Consider the following 20862-nt stretch of genomic DNA (forward strand, 5'->3'; position numbering starts at 1 on the left):
TGTTGAGACTCAAGCTTGTTCTGAAAGTGCTTGAGGTTGTGCTCGTGGATGAAACTATCTTCTTCATCTTCACTAGCTTCTTCTTCTTCTTCTGAAGATTCTTCAACAAGCAGTTCTTCTTGTTGTTTGATTTGGAGTATGGGTTGAAATTTGGGTTTGTAGGGGGTAAGATCACCACTATTCTGTTGCGATCTCTGATACTGAGTAGTAAAACCGGGACCGGCCACACTGAATGCCTGTGTGAGGCGGTCAGCCCAGAACACCCGTTCTCCTTTTCTGAAGCCTATCGCTTCTTCATCCTGAATGAATCGTTGTTGGAGAATAAAATCATTGCCCAACAAGAAATCAGATCCTTGGCCTTCAGATTGCCAAACATTCTGGATGATAAATGTTCCTCCACCAATGGTGATATGAACATTTTTTGCTACTTTCTTCATGGTGAGATGGCTTCCATCGAATGTAACACCAGTAGCTGACTTTTTCTTGTCTTCGTTCCAGAGTTCGTCTGGAATTGCAAATCTCTTTGCAACAGTAAAACCTGATCTATTATCTACAAAAGCATGTAGATGATATTTCCTGTGATCAGGGAACTTGAGTCCGATCTCTATGTAGTTGCTGTATCTACTTGTAGAGACGGCTTTCGATTGGTGAAGCTCATTTTCTTGAGCTTGTTCCGTTGGAATGTATGGTTTACATTCTTTTGGAACATTTTCCTGAGTGGGAGATTTGTCATCATCATCCCAATCTGTAGGAGTTATCTTCTTGCTGTCTGGATTACTGAACCAGGGGGGAGGATCATATCTGACTTTGTAATCAAACTTGCCGGAAGGTTGGCCAAGTAGATCCCATGTATCAGTATCCGCAGCTATCTCTTGTCTTTCTAAGAGATGGACATTTTCTGGTATTTCAACCAGTTCAATATCTTCATCGATTGTTTCTTCACCTATGATTTCTTCCTTTATGTCCGAGGAAGAAGGTTGTTCAATAGTCGTTTCTTGGACTACAGTTGCTGCAACATTCTTTGTTTGTTCCATGGTTTCCTGGAACAGAGTTTCAACTTCTTTCGCTTTTTTCTCAGCGAAATACTCTTCATATTCTTGCTCAACCCATTGGCTGACAAGACCATTCTTGGTTTTTCTTCTTGCTTCAGCTATGAAGCATTCTTTGTGATAAGTCTTCTTAGACTCTTCGCAGAACATAGGGAGACCATTCTTCTCGTGACATAAGCAGTAGTCACAGACGAATGAACCAGGGTTGACCTGATAAGAGGACATGAAGGATTCTGTCTTGCTTTCTTCCCAGTTTTTGACTTTCAAAACGTTCATTTGTCTGGATTCGAAGTACTCTACTTCAGAATCTATCTCAGACTCTTCTGATGAACTTTCTTCTTCTTCGGACCAGGCAGAATAGACTGACCTGTCGTCATCTTCATCATCAGAATAGGCTATTTCGTAGCCTTTCATATTTGCTACCTCTACTATTTGCTCATATTCTTCAAAGAGAGCTTTAGTAGATCTGTTACCCTTTTCTGGGCATTCATTGGCATAGTGCCCTTCAGCTTTACACAACCAACATCTGCAAGCTTTCTTGCTAGGTTGTTTATGCTGCTGAGTATTCTTCTTTTTCTTGAAGAATTTCTTTTTTGGATCTTCATCCTGTTGCTTCTTGTAATTGGAGCTTTTCTTGAATCTCCAATTTTTTCTCTGATTACCCTTTCTGAATTTTTTCGAGTAATATTTTTCCTTTTTCTTCTTTCTGTGGAATTTGGATTCATGACATCCCCAGTTAGTGGGCATATCCAGTATTCCGTAACAGAAATTTTCAACTCCTTTGAGTTGCTTCTTGGCCATCTTAGCTCTAAGATTGGCTTTGCATTGCTCCTTTAGTAGTTGCCGGATTCTGTCGGCAATTCCTCCAACTGAAAATCTTTCAATTGGTTTTTCAGCTATGCTTTCTCTCACAGCTGTTCTCCATGGTTCAGGGAGCTTTCTGTGCAACAGATTAACTAGATCAGTATTCTCTAGTTCACCAATTGTACAGTAATATTCCTGAAATTCATTCAGGTATTCTTCGAAATATCTCATGTCACAGATCTTGAGAGCATAGATATTCGACTTTGCCGTTTCTTTGGCTTTCTCACTCAGATTTGAGAGATCTCCACAGAATTGATCGTACAGGGGTACTGCAAAATCATACGGAGACTTTGAATTTTTTATCTCTTCAAGCCAGTCTCTTCCTCTGGTAGTTTCCTTGAAAGATAGGTAGTACTTTTTTGCTACTCCGGTGAGAGTAGTTTCATAGTACACCTGCAAATCTGGTGCTTCAAATTTTCCAAGGGTCAGTGCAGAAGCCATCATCAGGCTATCTACCCATTGGTCAATAGTTTTTCTTTTGTCTAGACTCTTGTCTAGATTCAACCAGATACCATAGTTCGTGATTGGAACTCTTGGCAGATTGTCCTCGGGGACGAATCTTTGAGAATTTCTTTCTCCTTTTTTACCCGTGGGGGCTTTCTGGAATGGGAGTTTTGTTTCCCTTGTTTCTTTTTTGATGAAAGTTCTGGAGCTTTCTCCATCTTCCATTTCAATATCTTGATAAGGAAAGACTTTTCTTGTCTTTCTGAATTTGAATTCTTTCATTTCTTCGATTAGTTTTTCTAATCGTTCAGGATTTTCACAATTCTCAGCTTCTTCATAAAGATCATAGAGTCTTTTGGCTCTAAACATATGGACTGGTCTGTTTAGATCAGCTTCCAGATCTTCTTCTGATATCGGCTCTTCTATAGTGGGTTTTGTACCACTGATACTTGCTTCTCTGGTGCTGTAGCTTCTTCTCAGAAGATTGCTGTTTATCCTGAGGTTCTCAGGACAGACATCACTTTTTCTGTGATTGTCGAAGTTGAGGCTGATTTCTCCAGTTCTTCTACTCTCGTAGATTTTTGCTTTCGCTCTTTCCGGTTGCTTTTTTGGACCGGATAGTTTCCATTCAAGAGGAAATGTTACTTCATTCCAAGTAACTTTGTGGATCTGCTGTGAATGGTTCTTCTGATTGGTGAGGAATCCAGTAGTAAGACCTGGGATATTTGTAATCCGTGTCTTAGGGGCTACTGTAGTACTCATCAATTTATAGTATATCCTGTATACTATTGCTAGTTCTTGCATATCTTCTTTCATGGATATGCCATCCGTCTTGACTCTCAGTCTGAGACAATGAGCTGCATCTTTCAAGCTGGTGGTGAAGTTGGGGAAGCAGTTGAAATATGCCACTTGATCACATAAAGATGCTTCGAGTGTTCCCAACAGACTAGCTTGGAAGTCTGTTAACCTGTTGTCCTGTAGCACACAGAGGACTGAACAGTTTATACCTTCTCGAGCAAGTAGATTTATGCCTACTTGGACTGCTCCAATATGCATAAATTGATATTTTTTCGCTTGTGCTCTGGCAACTTCTGCTAGAGTGATCAGTAGAAGATCAGTCTCTCCACCGGCGGTTGCTGGGGTTGTAATCTCCAGTAGTTTAAAATAATGGCTGTCCATTAGATCAAACTTTCCTCTTTTGTAGATTTGTTTGAAATCTAACTTTGGGATTGAGGAATTTTTTACTTCTTGTTCAATCTCATTGAACTCAAATTCTTCGGCATTTAGGAGTTGAACTCCTTTCTTTTTTCCAAAGATGCTTAACATCTTCATTTCTCTTTTTTCCGTATTTTCCGGGTTTTCATACCGGATACTAGACTGACTAGTAGATGGTTCCAGAAAAATCATGTTAGGAACACGATTTGAGTCTGGTTTCTCTAATGGTTTGAACCCATTAGTCTTCTTTTTTACTGTAGGCAATTTCTTGTCCTTCAGTATAGTTTCCAGCGTTTTTTGCTGTTCTTTGATTTTTCTACTGACACTTGTCAGTCTTTCTTCTTCCGTTTTTGGAAGATCTTTGATATAATCCAGTTTGTTTTCCAATCTTTCTAATTGGTGGATTATAGCAGGTATTGTTTCTAGTGTCGACTGACATCTAGATATTTCTAGTAACATCTTCTGATATTTCTCATCAGAAGCTTTTAGTAGAGAATTTATTTTCTCTAGTAACAATTCGGACATTGTCCCCATTAAGGAGGGGTTCTCCTTTGAGCCTTTTACAAGCTCTGATACCAGTGATGTGCGGATCTAACCAATGCTCAAATAATTCAGAGGTTTTTGTTCCTCTTCCAGAACATATAGGAGATTTTCTATCTCTTCTTCTATCTTATAGATTCTAGTCTGAAGTCTATAAATAATATCCCAGTAATTGGGAGACTCTCTATCAAGGCTGTCCCGATAGGTTTTTAATTTTCTCAGTTTTTCTCTCTCTTTCTGCAGTTCTTTAGTAGTATGTTTGCATATAGCAACAAGCTCAAGTCTGTCTACTATTGAAATTATGAATAGTAATTTGTACTGTTTACCTTTCGAATTAGAGGATGAATGTCAGTTTCATACATATATTCAAATGAAACAAACTCTGATGGGCCCACCACGTTTCTAAAACAACATATATATAAATGAAAGAGACATATGCAGATGCAGACTCTAACAAACCAGAACAACAAAGGGGTACTAATGGTAGAGATTTTGAAAAGACGGGTAGGTAGGAAAGAAAGTGAGAAAAAGTTGTGTAAAAGGGAACAAAAATAATACACTGGGGTGTATGAGAAGTATTTTCCCAAATTTGGGGTGTATGAGCATTAACCCTTCCTTTTTTTCCTCGTCTCAAATGTCGTATGCTTCATAAAATGAAACACCATATTGAGTAATTTCACAATATTCGATATATGGATTGCATATGGAAAGAGATCAACACACATACAATACCCATGTGATGAAGTACCAAAATAATTTTCAAAATTCATGTATTAATTGGGAGCAGTATTGTATGATACTAAATGAAAGCAATTCAACCAGCTAGATCGAACCACATTGTAGTAGCTTTTATATTCTTTTGGGAAAATGGTCCGTACAGTACCTAAACTTTACTTCCTTATAACTTTTGGTACTTGAACTTAAAAAAATATCACTTCGGTACCTAAGGTTGTTTGCCCGACCGAAGATTGGTACATATGGACGTTAGCTCCGTTACGAAGTTTGCCAGCTAGCAAATTTACAGGGTACTTTCATCCATTCATATATGAATTATTTTTTTTTTTCTCTAATCATTTTTCTCAGCTTGGTTTTCGTTAGCAGCTCAAATTCTGGAATGGTGAGTCTGCCGTCTCCGTCATCTCCACCGTCCTTTGCTTCCAACTCTGACCACTCCCCTACTCAACCCACCTTGACCCGACCCACCAAAAATGCAGGGCTCTCTTGCCCAGATCTTGGCCCTCCTCGCCCTCCTAATTTGCCCCTCTCCTCCACTAGGCTCACCTCCTCGCCGCCTCCACCACTTTTCTCTCTCTCCATAGAGCCTTCCTGCCGATCCACCACCAAGTCCAACTCGACCGCCACAGCCGCCGCCCATGTCCTCCACTGGCCTTTAAGAAGACATGGGACGCAGTTCCATATTTTTGCAATGAATGTTTCTGTCCCAATTTTAATTCAATGCAAGCAATTCAACTATTTTTTCGAGCCGGGTTTACTGAAGGTTTGGGTGCACAAGAAGAATGGAAGAGTGGGTTTGTGGGTTGAAGATTTAAGGAGGTTGTTTGTGGGGTTTGCGGTTTTAGCAAAGCAAAATGAGTTTGATGGGACATGCTGGGAAGCGTAGAGCCTTTGGCAGAGTCAGAGTCAGAGTCGCAACTAAGGGCTCAACTTCAGTTGACGCTTTGACTGATGACTATTACTTTGTCTTGGGTTTGGTAAATGCTTCAAAACTCATCTGGGTTTTGTTTGTTTAGTTCTGAAGACGTGTTGTTTGTTTGGTTTGATGGGGTTTTGTTTGAATATGCAAAATTGAGATGCATGTGTGTGTGTGAATTTAGAGACTTCACATCTGGTTGGCAAATTGAATATCTTATAATGGTTTTCTTGATTTGTTTCTTTTTTATATATGATGTGGAATGCATGGATTTGTATATATGATGCCTGATTATATATTGGTTGGGTTTGTATATGTTACTATAGCTTCCAGATGCAACACCAGCACAGATCAAGAAAGCCTATTACAATTGTATGAAGGCTTGTCATCCTGACTTAAGTGGTGATAATCCGGAGACAACAAATTTTTGTATGTTCATCAATGAGGTCTATGAGGTGGGTTTCCGTACGGAGCTTAATGTTTTGAGCTCGAAGCAGGAGAGATGGGTGCCCAGATCAGATTTGGATCCCATAAAAATGATTAGAGAAAAAAAAATTCATATATGAATGGACGAAAGTATCCCTGTAAATTTGCCAGCTGGCAAGCTCCGTAACGGAGCTAACGTCCACATGTACCAATCTTCGGTCGGGCAAACAACCTCAGGTACCGAAGTGATAATTTTTTAAGTTCAGGTACCAAAAGTTAGAAGGAGGCAAAGTTCGGGTACCGTACGGACCATTTTCCCTATTCTTTTTGTTGTACTTGTTCATTTTCATTTACTGGGTTTTGGTACTACGTCATACTCCTGTTTAATGTAGACATAACAACAACCAACCAACGCTTATCTATATCATTTATCTCCAACCAAATTTGGAGAAAATTGGAGTGCTCACCTTTCAGCACGGTTGAGAATAATGAAAGAACTTGAAATGCTTGTGAAGACTATAAAGCCTCTCGGCTGTATTTATAAAAGCCAAAACGGTCCCCCACTTGCTGAGGAAGGTATACGGAAAAAATGGTGGAACGAGACTGTGTTAAGAAGCTTAATTGTAAAAATAAAAATTGTATTATTGCCAAGTGTCTCGGTCAGTATTTTCTGACCAAGAATTAATCAATATCTTGTGGAGGATTTGTTCTACAATTGCCCAGTTGTTTACGTCCAAATTAAGATGGTGGACTATTGTGTGCGAACTTTCTTTCGATGGACTTCCTTAAAAATAATAGGCTACACTCACTTTCTTTGAATAGTATACAGATTAAGATATTTGAATACATTACTGATATGATTTTTTCGATTAGATACATGATATAGTTTTTTCGATTAGATACATGATATAGTTGATTAAAACCATAGTTAGTAATAAACAGGACGTTTATAGTATGCGAAAAATACGTACTTGTATTATTCTGACATTTTATCAAATAGTTCGTTGAATTACTCCATTTTATAAAAAAAAAAACGTAAAAACATGTTTTATTCGCATATAATATGAAAAATTACTAACTATGATTAAAACATCATACTCCGTTTTAATGTAGACGTAACTGCAACAAACCAACACTCATCTATATTATATTTAAGAGAACCCATTTTGACTAGTTAATTAAAACGTCATACTCCTTTTTAATGTAGACGTAACATCAACCAACCAAGTGAACTAACCAATACTTATCTATATCTATAATCTATAATTATATTTAAGAGAACCCAATTTGAATGTTAAAAGACAGTAAAAGTCTTAGATCTTATGTTAATTTTTAATAATTGAGTGGCAGTATGGTAAATAGTAAAATAAAATATTAAATAAAAAAATAAATAATTTTTTGAACAATTAAGTTAGATTCTAAGACTTAAAGAAAAATCAAGTCGAAAGTTTAGAGCAGTATTGTATGATACTAAATGGAAGCAGTTCAATCAGCTAGATCGAATCACATTGTAGTAGCTTTTATATTCTTTTTGTTATACTTGTTCATTTTCATTTACGGGGTTTTGGTATCCCCCCCCTTTCGCAGGGGCCCCGTCCCGTTTTCTAATTGTTAGAGAAAAAGGGGTGATGACCAAGCCTCCCACTGGGTTCCAACCATAAAAAAAAAAAAAAAAGTAAATCACATTCACATTATCAATATACAGTACATTTATAATTACACATAAATAAAAACACTAGTTTAGCAACATACTACAATACTAGTTAATTACAGTACATTTATAATTACACATAGATAAAAACACTAGTTTAGCAACATACTACAATACTAGTTAGGGGCCGTGACCACTTACCCAATTTCAGCATGAACATTGTCCACTTACTCCACTAAGAGTTTTTTAACCCCCTTTACCCAATTCAATATTAAATGACAATTTAATCCTTCAATTTATTAAAAAATTACAGCTTCACTCTCTCTCCTCTATCTCTCTGCAGACCGATCTCTCTCTCTCTCCCTCCCCCTCCACGTCTCTGTCTCTCTCTGTCTCTCTCTCTCTCTCTCTCTGTCTCTCTCTCTCTCTCTCTCTCTCTCTCTCTCTCTCTCTCTCTCTCTCTCTCATCTCTTTCCGGCGATCGAGGAACATCCCCATCGAGCAACTCACACTCACCATTCCGGTCACCGACGATGCTGAGGCTGAGTGACTATGCGAGAGTGAAATCGAAGACGAAGAGGAGCTTTTCCCTTGGGGCTTTCCTTTCCCGGGCTTCCTTCGACGGAGGGCAATGTCAGAACTGGAGAATCCGGTAGCGAATATGACTCGCCGACGCCGCCGATGACTAGGTCCTCGTCAACGAACTTGCAAAGCGCGTCGCCGATTTGCTTGAGCGACTGGAAATAAGTTAGATGGGCTGCGTCCAAGGCGTAGCGGGTATCCGACGCCGTTTTGATGTCGTCTACTTTGGAGCCACCACAGTCCATATCATCAAACACGATTTTCTCGTTGATGTGGCTTTTTTTTTCATTCTGGTTTTTTTTTTTTTTTTTTGGTATCCTGAGATTGCAATGTAACTGTGGGGTTTGTTTGATGGTCTACTAGGGGGCAGTAGACACATTATTGGCCCCCAGTAGACTATGATACGAGGGACAGGGATCACTATAGTGTGGTGTTTTGATAAGTTACCTGTTGTTTTCTGTGTATTAAAGTCAAATTATCTGTGAATCCTACAAAATAGTGCATTTTTGGTGGTCTATTGGGAGGCAGTAGAGACATTGGACTTTGTATTGAGGGGCAATAATATGATTATTGGGAGGCACTAATATGATTATTGGGAGCCAATAATATGATTATAAATTGATCAATTGTGCCTGTAGTGTATTCATTTTGGTTTTGGGAGTTCATACAATTCACTGGACGACAATAACACGATTATTGGAGGCAATAATATGATATTTGGGAGGCAATAATATGTTTTTTGGGGGGCAATAATATGATTACTGGGGGGCAATAATATGGTTACTGGGTATTCTCCGGTAGCCGGATTCCTGTCTCCGGTCACCGGATTCCGGTCACCGGAGTCCGAGGCCGACCACTAGTCACCGGAGTCGGCGGTCAGCCGTTGGTTACCGAAGTCCGGCAAGGTGGAGGATGATTTCTCCCTCTAAGTGAGAAAGAAGGAGAGGGCAAAAAAGTCCCAAAAATAAATAAAAAGAAATAAAAAAGAATTAATTGGGTAAAGGGGAAATAATCCCTTAGAGTGTTTTGGGTAAATGAGGTTTTTAAACTCTTGGTGGAGCAAGTGGGCAATTTTTAAGCTGAAATTGGGTAAATGATCATTTCCCCAGTTAATTACTTGTCTATATTAAATATCACAATTCTATTATAATGCATAATTTTAGAGAAGTTACATTGTAAATAGGTTTATTATATATTAGTTTAGTCTATGTAAAAGTTTCATTCAAAAATATCATTTTATAAATGCAAATAATGTGATTCCTTTATTTTAACTGAATTTCCACCGAAATCGAAACTTTCTCCGAAATTTCCTTAAATTTGAAGTACCGAAACCGAAATTTGAATCCTTGGCTAAAAGAGAGAATCTCAGAGCTCTTCGTCAAACTTCTTTTTCTTCTTTATTGCTAAACGTGTCATCAGTTTAGTAGCAGCTTCATTTGCAATAGCAATAGCAGGAGCAATTAGATTTGTCAATCCATGAATGAAATTGAAGCCTCTGGTTGAATCCCGGGATAGCAAGAGCAGTAGCAGTAGTAGAAACAATTAGATCTGTCAATCCATGAACGGAATTGAAGCCTCCGGTTGAATCCCGGGTAGCAAGACCAAGAGCAGGAGCAAAATTTAGAGTTTCAAGGCACATATAGAAATAGTTAAATACCCAAAGCCTATTCTGCACCGTCCATGCATCTAAAATTTAGAAGGCATATTTAGCAAACAAAAGAACCAAATAAGTTCCCAGATAGGAACATGTTTCAATGCCGACCACCCAGATGCATTCGATATGGAACCAACCAATGCAGTAACAGAGAAGTGGAAGCCAGTCAAAGTAGTAGCTGAAAAGAATTAAAATTAATATCAGTTGCAGGAAACCAATTTGCCATAGCCATAATCTTCAATGAGATCATCATATGCATTTGAGTCGTAGTTCAAGCCTAACTAATTGAAATCCACCTAATCTATCTAAAATGCTGTCAAATCTACAGGAATGATGACAAGTTTAAAGAGGGTTGCCAACAGAAGAGCAGCCATGAGTGGAAAAAATAATGGTCCAATTGTCCCAGTTCACATGGAACATGTCATTGGAATCTAATTGAATTTTGGCCCCCTGTGTCATTCTCTGAGAACAACAAGTCCAAACACAATTGAAAAAAAAAAAAAAATCTGAAAAGCAACTATAATACCACCATCATAAGCAAAAACACAACTACTATCCAAACTAACAGCTATTATCTGAAGTCCCAACAAGTGACACCACATTTAAGTATAACCCCCACCAGAAGCAAAAGCAAACTCAAGTAAGCATCAGGAAAAAAACCGACTTATCTACAAACCAAACAAACCCAAATATCATTTCCAGCTTCTCTGCACAAACGAGATGCAGAAGAATTCAATTTACGCTGCTACTATATGTGCCAAAGTCAGTGTGTCAACGTCTCAAATTACAAGACTCAGTAAGCACATAACACGACCTTTGATCAGCCACAGCTGACTCCAATAATTACTCCTAAAACTTGAACATGAGATCACACCACAGACTCGGGCTCAACCCATATTTAGCAAACGAAATTCAAAAAAAAAAAAAAAACAGCTAAACTATTTAGGACAAACTATCATCCAAAACTAAATTGATACGGCAAACTAAACTGCTTTCAGAAATCATATTCCTTCATCTACAAATCTAAACTACAGTTCATTTTGTAACAACAACAAAAACTACAGTTCATTCAACTTTTCTTTTTCTTATTAAAAATAGAACTCTTTGAATCCCAGAAAATAGCCAAACTAACAGTTAAACTCTCATTCTCATAAATCCCATATCCCATCTCATGAAACCTCTCAATTCATCCTTAACAACAAGTTGCAACCACAAACTAAACATCAGTGATAGCCCAAAATCAACAGCAATTGACGAATTCCTCATCGGATTTCAGAAATTTGATGCTCCCGGCCATCGATTCAGTTGATCTTCACTGATCGAAACCAATTAGAGCTTCTCGCAGATCACAACCTTATTTGTATAAAACTTACATAAGGTGGGTTTTATGTTTTTCAATTTTTGGTCTGTTACTTATATGTGATTTTCTATTTGGTTTTTTCTTTCCTACTTTCTCATCAATACAAATTCCTTTGCAATTGAGCTTTGATAACAATGAAGGATCAGTAAAGAATCATAGGTTTAGGAAATGGTTATCTTATTCAAATTCAATTGGAGAAGTTAATTCATCACCCATGATATGGTTATGAAAGGATATATTCCGGACCTAGAATTGATTCGATCAAGAATACAAACCGAATGAAAGAGGAAGGTGAAGATGACCAGAGATCTTTTGCATTGGTTGTAAACAAGAAGCAAAAAATGATACTAAATAAGGCGAATTAGGAAGCGGCTTTTGTCACTGGGAAGACTGAAAACATAGTCTTGACAGGAACATGCCTCTGGAATTCTCTTCTTCTAATTTTTGTAGAAATTTAATTCTCATATTGCCCTTTAGAAAATTGAAAAGAAAAAAAAAAAATCTCGACGTCCAATTTTTTTTCAGCAGCGTTCATGTTTGCACACTCGCACTGGATTGGAGTAACCTTTCTCTCTTCCATATGGATGCATCCATGCACAAATCTCTCAATTTTTAGATTATCCACTATTTTATCTTCTTCTTTTTTGTGACTTATAATAATTAATTTTGTTGGTGAATTCCTTCACCAAATCAAATTCAACAATAGGCAAATGAGTCGATCGCTTGACAGAACATGAACTATATAAAGAACACAATCCAAATTAAGTTGTTTCTTCTCTCAAATCCAATAGGGTACTTACCCCCTTTAACCCATTTTGAAGAATTAACATATTTAATGGGAACACGAAGACCAGCCTTATTATAACACAAATTTGATTAATCTCCAGAATCGATCATCGGGTGGGGGTGCAGTAGTGGAGATGCTAAGAAAGAGAAAGGAGGGCAAAACTGAAACTTTAATGAAAAAAACTTCTAAGAGAAAGTCCGTATACCAAATATGGAGGTATGAATAGAATCACCCATTTTTGCTTTTAGTTGCAAAGGAAAAAAAATAGTGTTGCAATTGAAAACTATGGGGTTTGATAGAAATTAGAAATTTGACAATGATAGTTATGACTTTTCATCCCTCAATATGGTCATTTTTCATTAATTTGAAATTTTTTTGAATCAAGTACAATAGCCCTTTATTGAAATGAAAAAGTTCAAACATTACAAATCTCTGCTGCAATAGCAGATTGAAGAAAAGCGGGAGTAGAAAAATAAAAAGAATCCTGCCTAAGAGTACAGGCATGTGCTGCTAACAGATGCGCAACTAGATTGCCTTTCCGACCAACAACGGACACATTGACCCCCAGTGATTCCAATAAGTTGCCCACATCATCAAAGAGTCTTCCCAACACCGATGTGTTGGAAGACATGTGTTGTGTAAGTTGCCTCTTCACTTCCGACGCATCAGTCTCCAAAACAGCCGGTAGGAAAGCATGATCAGTTGCAAACTCTGCAGCTCTCTTACAAGCAAGAATTTCAGCATGTTCCAGTGATATAAGCCCACTGAGAGGACACGCCCCCCTCGGCTAGCATATGACCAAAAGCATTTCGAACCACAAAACCAAGGCCTCCCTGCCTGGTAATATGGTTAAATGATCCGTCGACGTTGATCTTCAAAAAACTAACTTCAGGTGCACACCACCGAACTACTCGAGCTCTGCCAGTAGTGCATTGAGTTTGTTTCAGATTATGAAACCTGAACTCCTGAAGTCTCGATACAAGAAGGAGACTAACATCACAAGCCACAGTACATTTTTGGTTCCACACTCTTTCATTGCGCTCCTTCCAAACTCTCCATCAGAGAAACATAAACTCTCCAAAATTCCTCAAAGATAATTCCTTTGCACATAAATTCAACCAACCAAGTAAATCACTCTGTATCAGATGTGGGTTATAACATACCTGCTTCAGAATGGCCCTGGATTGCACAACTTCTTGCGTAAAGGAATAGTCCCTGCACAAATCGATTGTCGTCTCCCCATTAAACCCACACAGCATGCACTCCACCGAGTCCACTACTACTCTTTTCGATGCCAGACTCCCTAGAGAGGGTAATATATCCAAACAGACCCGCCATATATGAATCTTAGCCTTATTCGGAATCGAAGCCTTCCACAATTTCTTCCAAAACGAAGCTCCCACCGGTAATGTCAGGGGACTATAGCTCTAAGAATGGGCAAAAGCATACCTATAAGCAGATTTAACGGAGAATTTACCATCACTGGACAACCTCCAACTCAATCTATCCACCACACTTCGTCTACTCAAGGGAATTGCCATGATTGCAGCAGCCTCCTCGCTTGAAAATAGCCGAGCAATTAACTCAACATTCCAACCCCCTGTACCTAACATCAAATCACTCACAATGTGAACCTCATCCACCGCCAGTCTTGATCCCGTTGGTTTCCCCAAAGGCAAAGCCGGAATCCAATATGAAGGACTAAAGAAAGTCATTTTTCAAAATTTCTCCTCAGAAAGACTCGGTTAACATCAATCGCTAGGTAATATATTGGGGAAATGATCATTTACCCAATTTTAGCTTGAAAATTGCCCACTTACCCAAATACTCTAAGAGATTATTTCCCTAATACCCAATTAAGTATTTTTTTTAATTCATTTTTATTTATTTTTGGGACAATTTTGCCCTCTCCTTCTTTGTCACTTAGAGAAAGAAGTCATTGGAGACCTTGCTTGACTCCGATGACCGGAATCAGACGTCCAGCTACCGGACTGGTGACCGGATTCAGGCGTCTGAATTTATTGCCCCTAATAATACCCAGTAACCATATTATTGCCCCCCAGTAATCATATTATTGCCCCCCAATACTCATATTATTGCCCCCCAATACTCATATTATTGCCTCCCAATAATCATATTATTGCCCTCCAGTGAATTGTATAAACTCCCAAAACCAAAATGAATACACTACAGACACAATTGATCAATTTATATGCATATTATGGCCCCCCAATACTCATATTATTGCCTTTCAATGATCACATTATTGCCTGGCAATAGACATGTATAACTACTCAATAAATTTTTTTATTTTTTTTCATTCTTCTTTCTTCTTTCCTTATAAGCATTCTGCCAAATTTACCAAAAAAAAAAAATTAGAACCGCGCCGTCCAACAGAGTGACTTTGTTCGAGCCTTGCCAGCGAAGCCCAGACCCGATTTCGGCGTGGAGGTTTGAGCTTCCCGGACCTCTGACGAACAAAAACAAAAAGTGCTCTGGGCACCCAGAAATTGCTCCACAATTGCATCCAAACGGAGGAGCGTGGAGTTGATGCGCGACTGAGTGAGGTTGAGCTCGTGGACCTTGGCGCTGACGTGGTCGGCGAGGTCGCAGGTGGAGGAGACGTGGTCGGCGAGGTCGCAGGTGGAGGAGACGTGGTCGGCGTCGGACTTGACGATGTCGAGGACCTGGGAGGATTTCTAAAGATTGGAGAGGTTCTTGTCGAGGTCGGAGCGCTGGGAGAGGAGGTGGTCGAGGTTGAGATCCAGGGCGCGTTGGTAGGCTATGCACTCGTGGAGGAGGGTTCTTGTCGAGGTCGGAGCGCTGGGAGAAGAGGTGGTCGAGGTTGAGATCCAGGGCGCGTTGGTAGGCTATGCACTCGTGGAGGAGGCGCAGCATGGATAAATGGAGCTGCCATGGCAGAGAGAGAGAGAGAGAGAGAGAGAGAGAGAGAGAGAGAGAGAGAGAGAGAGAGAGAGAGAGAGAGAGAGAGAGAGAGAGAGAGAGAGAGAGAGAGGACCGTTCATATCGGAATAGGAGGATGAGAGAGGGAGAAAACGCAAATTGGAGGGATGAGAGAGAGAGAGAGAGAGAGAGAGAGAGAGATATGAGTGTAATTTATAAATTAAAATGAGGGTAATACTGTCAAACACTGTTGGATTTGGTAAATGGGGTTAAAAAAACTCTTAGTGGAGTAAGTGGGTAATTTTTAGGATAAAATTGAGTAAGTGGTCACGGTCCCTAATATATTATATTATGAGCAATGGTAGGGGCATCAATGAGGCTTAACATTTGTGGCATCAATTCTTAGCTGTCATGCTATGTAAGCAAATACAAATTTTTATTTTCAATTCAACATAATATATCTTGCCAAATTATACTCTTGGAACACTAATTTTACGCTTTTATATTTTCTTTTAGATTTTAGGGGGTGAATCAATGATATTAATAATTTAATTAAGTGACAAAAAAAAATATTGAGTGTTAATAGCAGTCATTAATTATGTATTAATTTAAGGGATATGTCTACAGATTCTTTTTTTGAATCGAAAGAGGTCAGCAAGTAGTACCAAACGACACACCCTTATAGGGTCGACAGTAAAAAGTCGTCCTTTAGAACATACAAAATCCTATTCTAAAACAAATAGAACCCAACATACCCAGAGTATACCCAGCTTTTAGAAAGTTCACGCACCATTATTCTAACAAAGACCTACATCGTCACCAAAGTTCAATGAGGTGCTTGAACTTTGGCAATGATGTAGGTCAATGAGGTGCCTTGGTAGGCTAAGTGACGCACGGTATGAATGTGAGGAGGTGCGTGTGGCTCGAAGAAGGCCGAGGACGGTGAGGAGGAGGTGCGGTGGTGGTGAACTTCGGCGGTGGTGGAACTGTGGTGGGCGCGCGGCTAGCGTGGGCTAGGTGCAAGGGATTTTTGCTTGTGGTTTTTGGTTTTTGATTTCAGGGTTAGGACTCGTGCTGATAACGTGTTTAAATGATTCAAGAGAGATTGAAGAGAGGATTGTGTGTTCCACTATTGATAATAGGAGCGCTATATATAGGGATTACAAAGTATATATTCTAATGATACAAGGAAAACTATTCCAAATAGGATTATAAATTCTAGAACCTTCTTTCCTATTACAATCACAGAACTAATCTTAATTTGATAAGGCACACTAAATGCCAACATTCTTCAACAATAAGCCATTAATTCATTAGTATCAAAATTTGCTGGGATGTGGTAGTTGTAGACTTTTAGCATAGAGATGCAAGGAAAAAAAAATGATATAATGAAAATTACTGACAACTAATTAGAAAATTGATCAGATAATTTGAAATAAATTGTATATTCCCATAATTTTTCGGGAGGACAAAATTCTTTTACAAGGGATTCAAAATTTGGTATCAAGAACTTCAGACAGTACACAGTAGTTGTCTTGGAGAGTTGATGGAATGTCATTTGCCTGCTTCATGAGATGTGACTTGATTCTTGCTTTTTCTTATCCGCTTGGAATAGTGCAGATTTAATGTCCCTTCAGCGCAAGAGGCGAATTGATTCAGTAGATGATCAGTTGGCCTCTTCTTGGACTTGACTCAGTTGCGAGTTTCCAAAATGATGAGGATGTTCTTGGATCCAACTCCACTTCATTAGTGTTCTTGACTCACACACTTAGGCGGGAAGTGACATCAAGGAAGGTGTCTTGACTGCAAGGAATTGTGATGCCACCCATTGGATGATGGTATCCGAATTCTTCTTCAGCTTGACTCAGCAAATTCTGAACCAAAAGGTTGGTACAAATATGATATTGGAACCACAAATCGTTTCTTCTGGCTCTGTCCAACACTCCAACATATACCACAAAGTGGCCTTTTGGGATATCTGCTGTCTTTATGTTGGCAACTCGAGGCATTCGGAAGCCCATGATTTCTATATTACTGAAGTGATCAAAAGAGGAAGAAAGAATTGAAAGGACTTGGGAAACAGAAAAGCTTTATTTGATGCTTGCAATGAGAGGAGTTGAGTTGCTTATGAAGTTGATCATGTGTGTATATATAGGTGAGATGGTACGTGGAAAATCATCTGGTAGATGAAATGAATGGTGAAAAAGAACTGAGTTGGGCTCCAGTAAGGAACACTAGCTTGTGAGAGGTCACATGGGGAACTTCAGCCCCACTTAGATCTCACATGCAAATGACACCAAACAGTATATACTTTGATAGAAACTTATGTTCCCTACCTCCTTTATCTATAGCAGACAAGAAGAAGACCAGGTACCACAAGTTCCAATATATCTAACAAACTACATATATATGTTGAAAGATATGCTAGGCTATGATGAGAGGCTGTAGTGGTGAAGACTGAAGAAGGACTATCATATTGTACATGAAATGAGTGGTCAAATGGATAGCAATGAGGGACACTGGGCGGCTTGTGAGAAATCATGAAATCACATGGGTTTGTTTTTGTCTTGCCATTCACGTAACTCATTATCCTCCCAGGAGATTTCAAATATGCTGCTGAAGAAATTCTCTCCCTGTGTAAAACATCAAGTCTTCCGTTCCTTCTCTATATAGCTTGCAAGCGAAAGGAAGGCGACTTCCGAAGCAGGGAGCCATTAGCGTCACTAAAGGTTTTTCGTGTGAAGGTGGTAAAGAAACAGAGGTAGAGCTGGAAAGATAATTTGATGGGGACATTGTATTGTATTGAATTGGTTGCAATCGGAGACTAGAAAAAATGGTTATTCACAATGACATTAGACCAAAATGATGATATAAGAAAACGCATAACCTTTTTAATTTTTAATTGGAAAACTTTACCGAAAACTCGTGTGTCAGGATACTAGTGTATATAAGAAGCAACTGCAAGACATGAGAGGCGCCACTTCAAAGATCGGATCAAAGTGTAGGAGCTCTAAAATTAACTATTGGTGTTTTCAGTGTGCTAGAAAATGTTATTATCATCTATGTAAATCCCCTTTAACTAACTGCCTCACTTCAAGCATAATTGGAATTCATAAAAGTATGCTTTCGATACATCCGATACCAGGAACTAAAGCCTTTGTAACATGATCTTCAAGTTCGTATAAACATTATTCAAAAAATATTAACTTAGATAGGTAGGCAGTCAAAGTTTGTTAGTTTAAAACCTTGGTTAAAAACTAGCTGCGAGAGGACACGTGTGGGTCCCATATCGAAAATCAGCGACGAGATGAGTCTGTTCATATAGGCAGAGCTTGCAAGGTAGCTCGTCCCTTCGGGGACATCCGATAAAATTGGAACGATACAGAGAAGATTAGCATGGCCCCTGCGCAAGGATGACACGCATAAATCGAGAAATGGTCCAAATTTTTTGGGATTTTTTTTTTCATCTTTGGTTCCAGGTAGACTACCTCTGCTTTCTGGGTCTTCGTTTTTCTTCATTTCCATTTGCTTTTTGTGACTTTGAACTATCAGTGACTCGGTCCTTGGCTATATATGAATGCACATGAAAAATTGAGATGTTGCCCACCACCTGTTTGATGAAATGCGTCTGACAACCTCTTCTCTTTCTTATGCTTACTTAAACTCAACATTCCTTTACATTTTGTGTAATTCTTGGGTTTGAAGAATGGAACTTTTCTGTTTTAATGCATTATACTTGAATTCATATATTCCTGGGTTTTAAAGGTTAGCTCAACTTGTTGCATTCATACTCTTCCTATTCATGTTGCAAAACCTGTAAGTAGTCCTCTTTATTTGGTTTTGAATATCACATGGGATGCCACTGAATATCACAAGTTCGGTCTTGAATACTGCGCAGGCAATCACCCTTTCTGCCAATATATGTTGAGGAGGAAGTATTCCGCATTGTTAATTTTGGATGATTGGATGTTAAAAAGTAAATCCCTTTTATGAAGATATATGTTAAGACATAATTTGATACTATAGGCTGTAAGAGGCTATATACATGATTTGTTATGAAAGTATGCTTCAAGTTAGTAACTAATGGTAAGGATGTGGCGAAAAACAAGTAAGTTGATGAAAATTGGACTTTATGATTTGTTCCCAGTGTGTTATCCTGGGAGAGCTAAGTTTACATGGGCTGCATACAGAATTTTACTTTCTTTCAGTTCAAAACTGGAACCGAGATTTTTACAGAAATTGTCGTACAAGATTCATACAATACTGCCATTTGTCTGCTTCATAATTTGTGTATTTTTCAGTTCAGCTCCATTGCAGTTTTAAAGTCACGGAAGCTTGTCCTCAGCAAAAGAGGTATGCAGATTCATTTGATGATGAGTCATGGCCTCTCCTCTTCTTCGTCTTGACTCAGCAGCATGTCCAAAATTTGGTTGCTTTCTGAATATGAAGTTGGATCATATTTTCATCACATCTTTCAGTCACACACTCAAGCTGGAAGTGAGATCAAGGAAGGTGTCTTCACTGCAAGGGATTGTGATACCGCCCATGGGATGATCGTATCCAAATTCTTCTTCAGCTTGACTCAGCAAATCCATGAATGAAGGTTGGTTCAAGTATGATATTGGAATCACAAATCGCTTCTTCTGGCTCTCTCCGACATAGACTGCAAAAAAGCCTTTTGGGATATCTAAGGTCTTTGAAGCAGTCTTGTTTGCATTAGATGAAGATCGGGTAAGACTTCTCTTGGGGCTAACAATTCCAGGCAGCCGGAAACCCATGGCTTCTATATTCCCAAGTGGAAAAACAATAAAAAGACTTGAAAGAATCTGGGAAAGAGAGAAAGCTTTGATGTTTGATGAATGAGAGGAGTTGAGTTCCTGGTGATCGATTCGTGTATGTATATATAGATGAAGAAAGGGTGTGTGGAAGATCATCTGCTACTTGAAATGAGTGGTTAAGATTGGCAGCAATGAGGGACACTAGCTTGTTTCAAATCAAGAAATCACATGGGTTTGTCTTCCCATTCACGTAACTCATCCCCCAGCAGAGGCATATGCTGCTGTCCTTTTTTTCAAACATCTTGCCCTACTTCCTTTAGATGACAGACAATACAGGGTCACAGGGACCAGAAGTGAGGTGTCTGTCTAATAAAACCTATCAGATAAGGACTCATAATATCCTTGATTCAGACTTGCACTTCTATACAGACAAGAATTGGTGGATCACCAAGCCAGTCTACCATGTGGTCTTGCTGCTTCATGTATGATATCCATGATCTCCAATGCCAACAAACTGAGCAAGTATTTCATTTGTCTAGTCAATCAAGGAAAGTCGACTGATGATCAGGCATGACAAGCTAACAACACAGGTATTGATTATATATTTGAATATCAGTTCCAGCTATTTGTTGAAATCCCAGTGATAAAGAAATTAATGTACTCATGATTAGGTTGAACCTGTTAGAAACTTGCACAAAGCTTTGAAGTTAATAATTTAAACTTAAGAAGATTGCAAACTCTAATACATGATTATGTATGCCCCGTATCTCTGTCTTTCCACAGAACATAGATATTTCCACATGCATCAAAATCTTAGTTGTATGCCTCAAAGGAACCTTCTTACAATCGTACCTCTTTATTTGCATGCATTAGATATGCCCATATAAGCCTACTCACATGTGTGTTGTTATGTAGGAGAAATAGCATTCTTGACCAAATGCTAACTAGTATAGTGTA

General features: G+C 38.8%; 1 protein-coding gene and 1 non-coding gene across 2 annotated transcripts; one reads left to right on the forward strand and one right to left on the reverse strand.

Moving 5' to 3' along the window:
* Window positions 1-18473: 18473 nt before the first annotated feature.
* Window positions 18474-18576, forward strand: LOC112181070. Its single transcript, XR_002928678.1, has one exon. It is a non-coding gene; the product is annotated as a U6 spliceosomal RNA (small nuclear RNA).
* Window positions 18577-19599: 1023 nt separating this feature from the next.
* LOC112179368 (auxin-induced protein 15A) lies at window positions 19600-19983 on the reverse strand. The gene has a single exon (XM_040510408.1). It carries the CDS (start codon window positions 19903-19905, stop codon window positions 19606-19608), a length of 300 nt encoding a protein of 99 aa, XP_040366342.1. The 5' UTR covers window positions 19906-19983; the 3' UTR covers window positions 19600-19605.
* Between the last annotated feature and the right edge of the window lie 879 nt (window positions 19984-20862).

This window comes from Rosa chinensis, chromosome 7 (assembly GCF_002994745.2).
Source record: "Rosa chinensis cultivar Old Blush chromosome 7, RchiOBHm-V2, whole genome shotgun sequence".
Taxonomy (NCBI): domain Eukaryota; kingdom Viridiplantae; phylum Streptophyta; class Magnoliopsida; order Rosales; family Rosaceae; genus Rosa; species Rosa chinensis.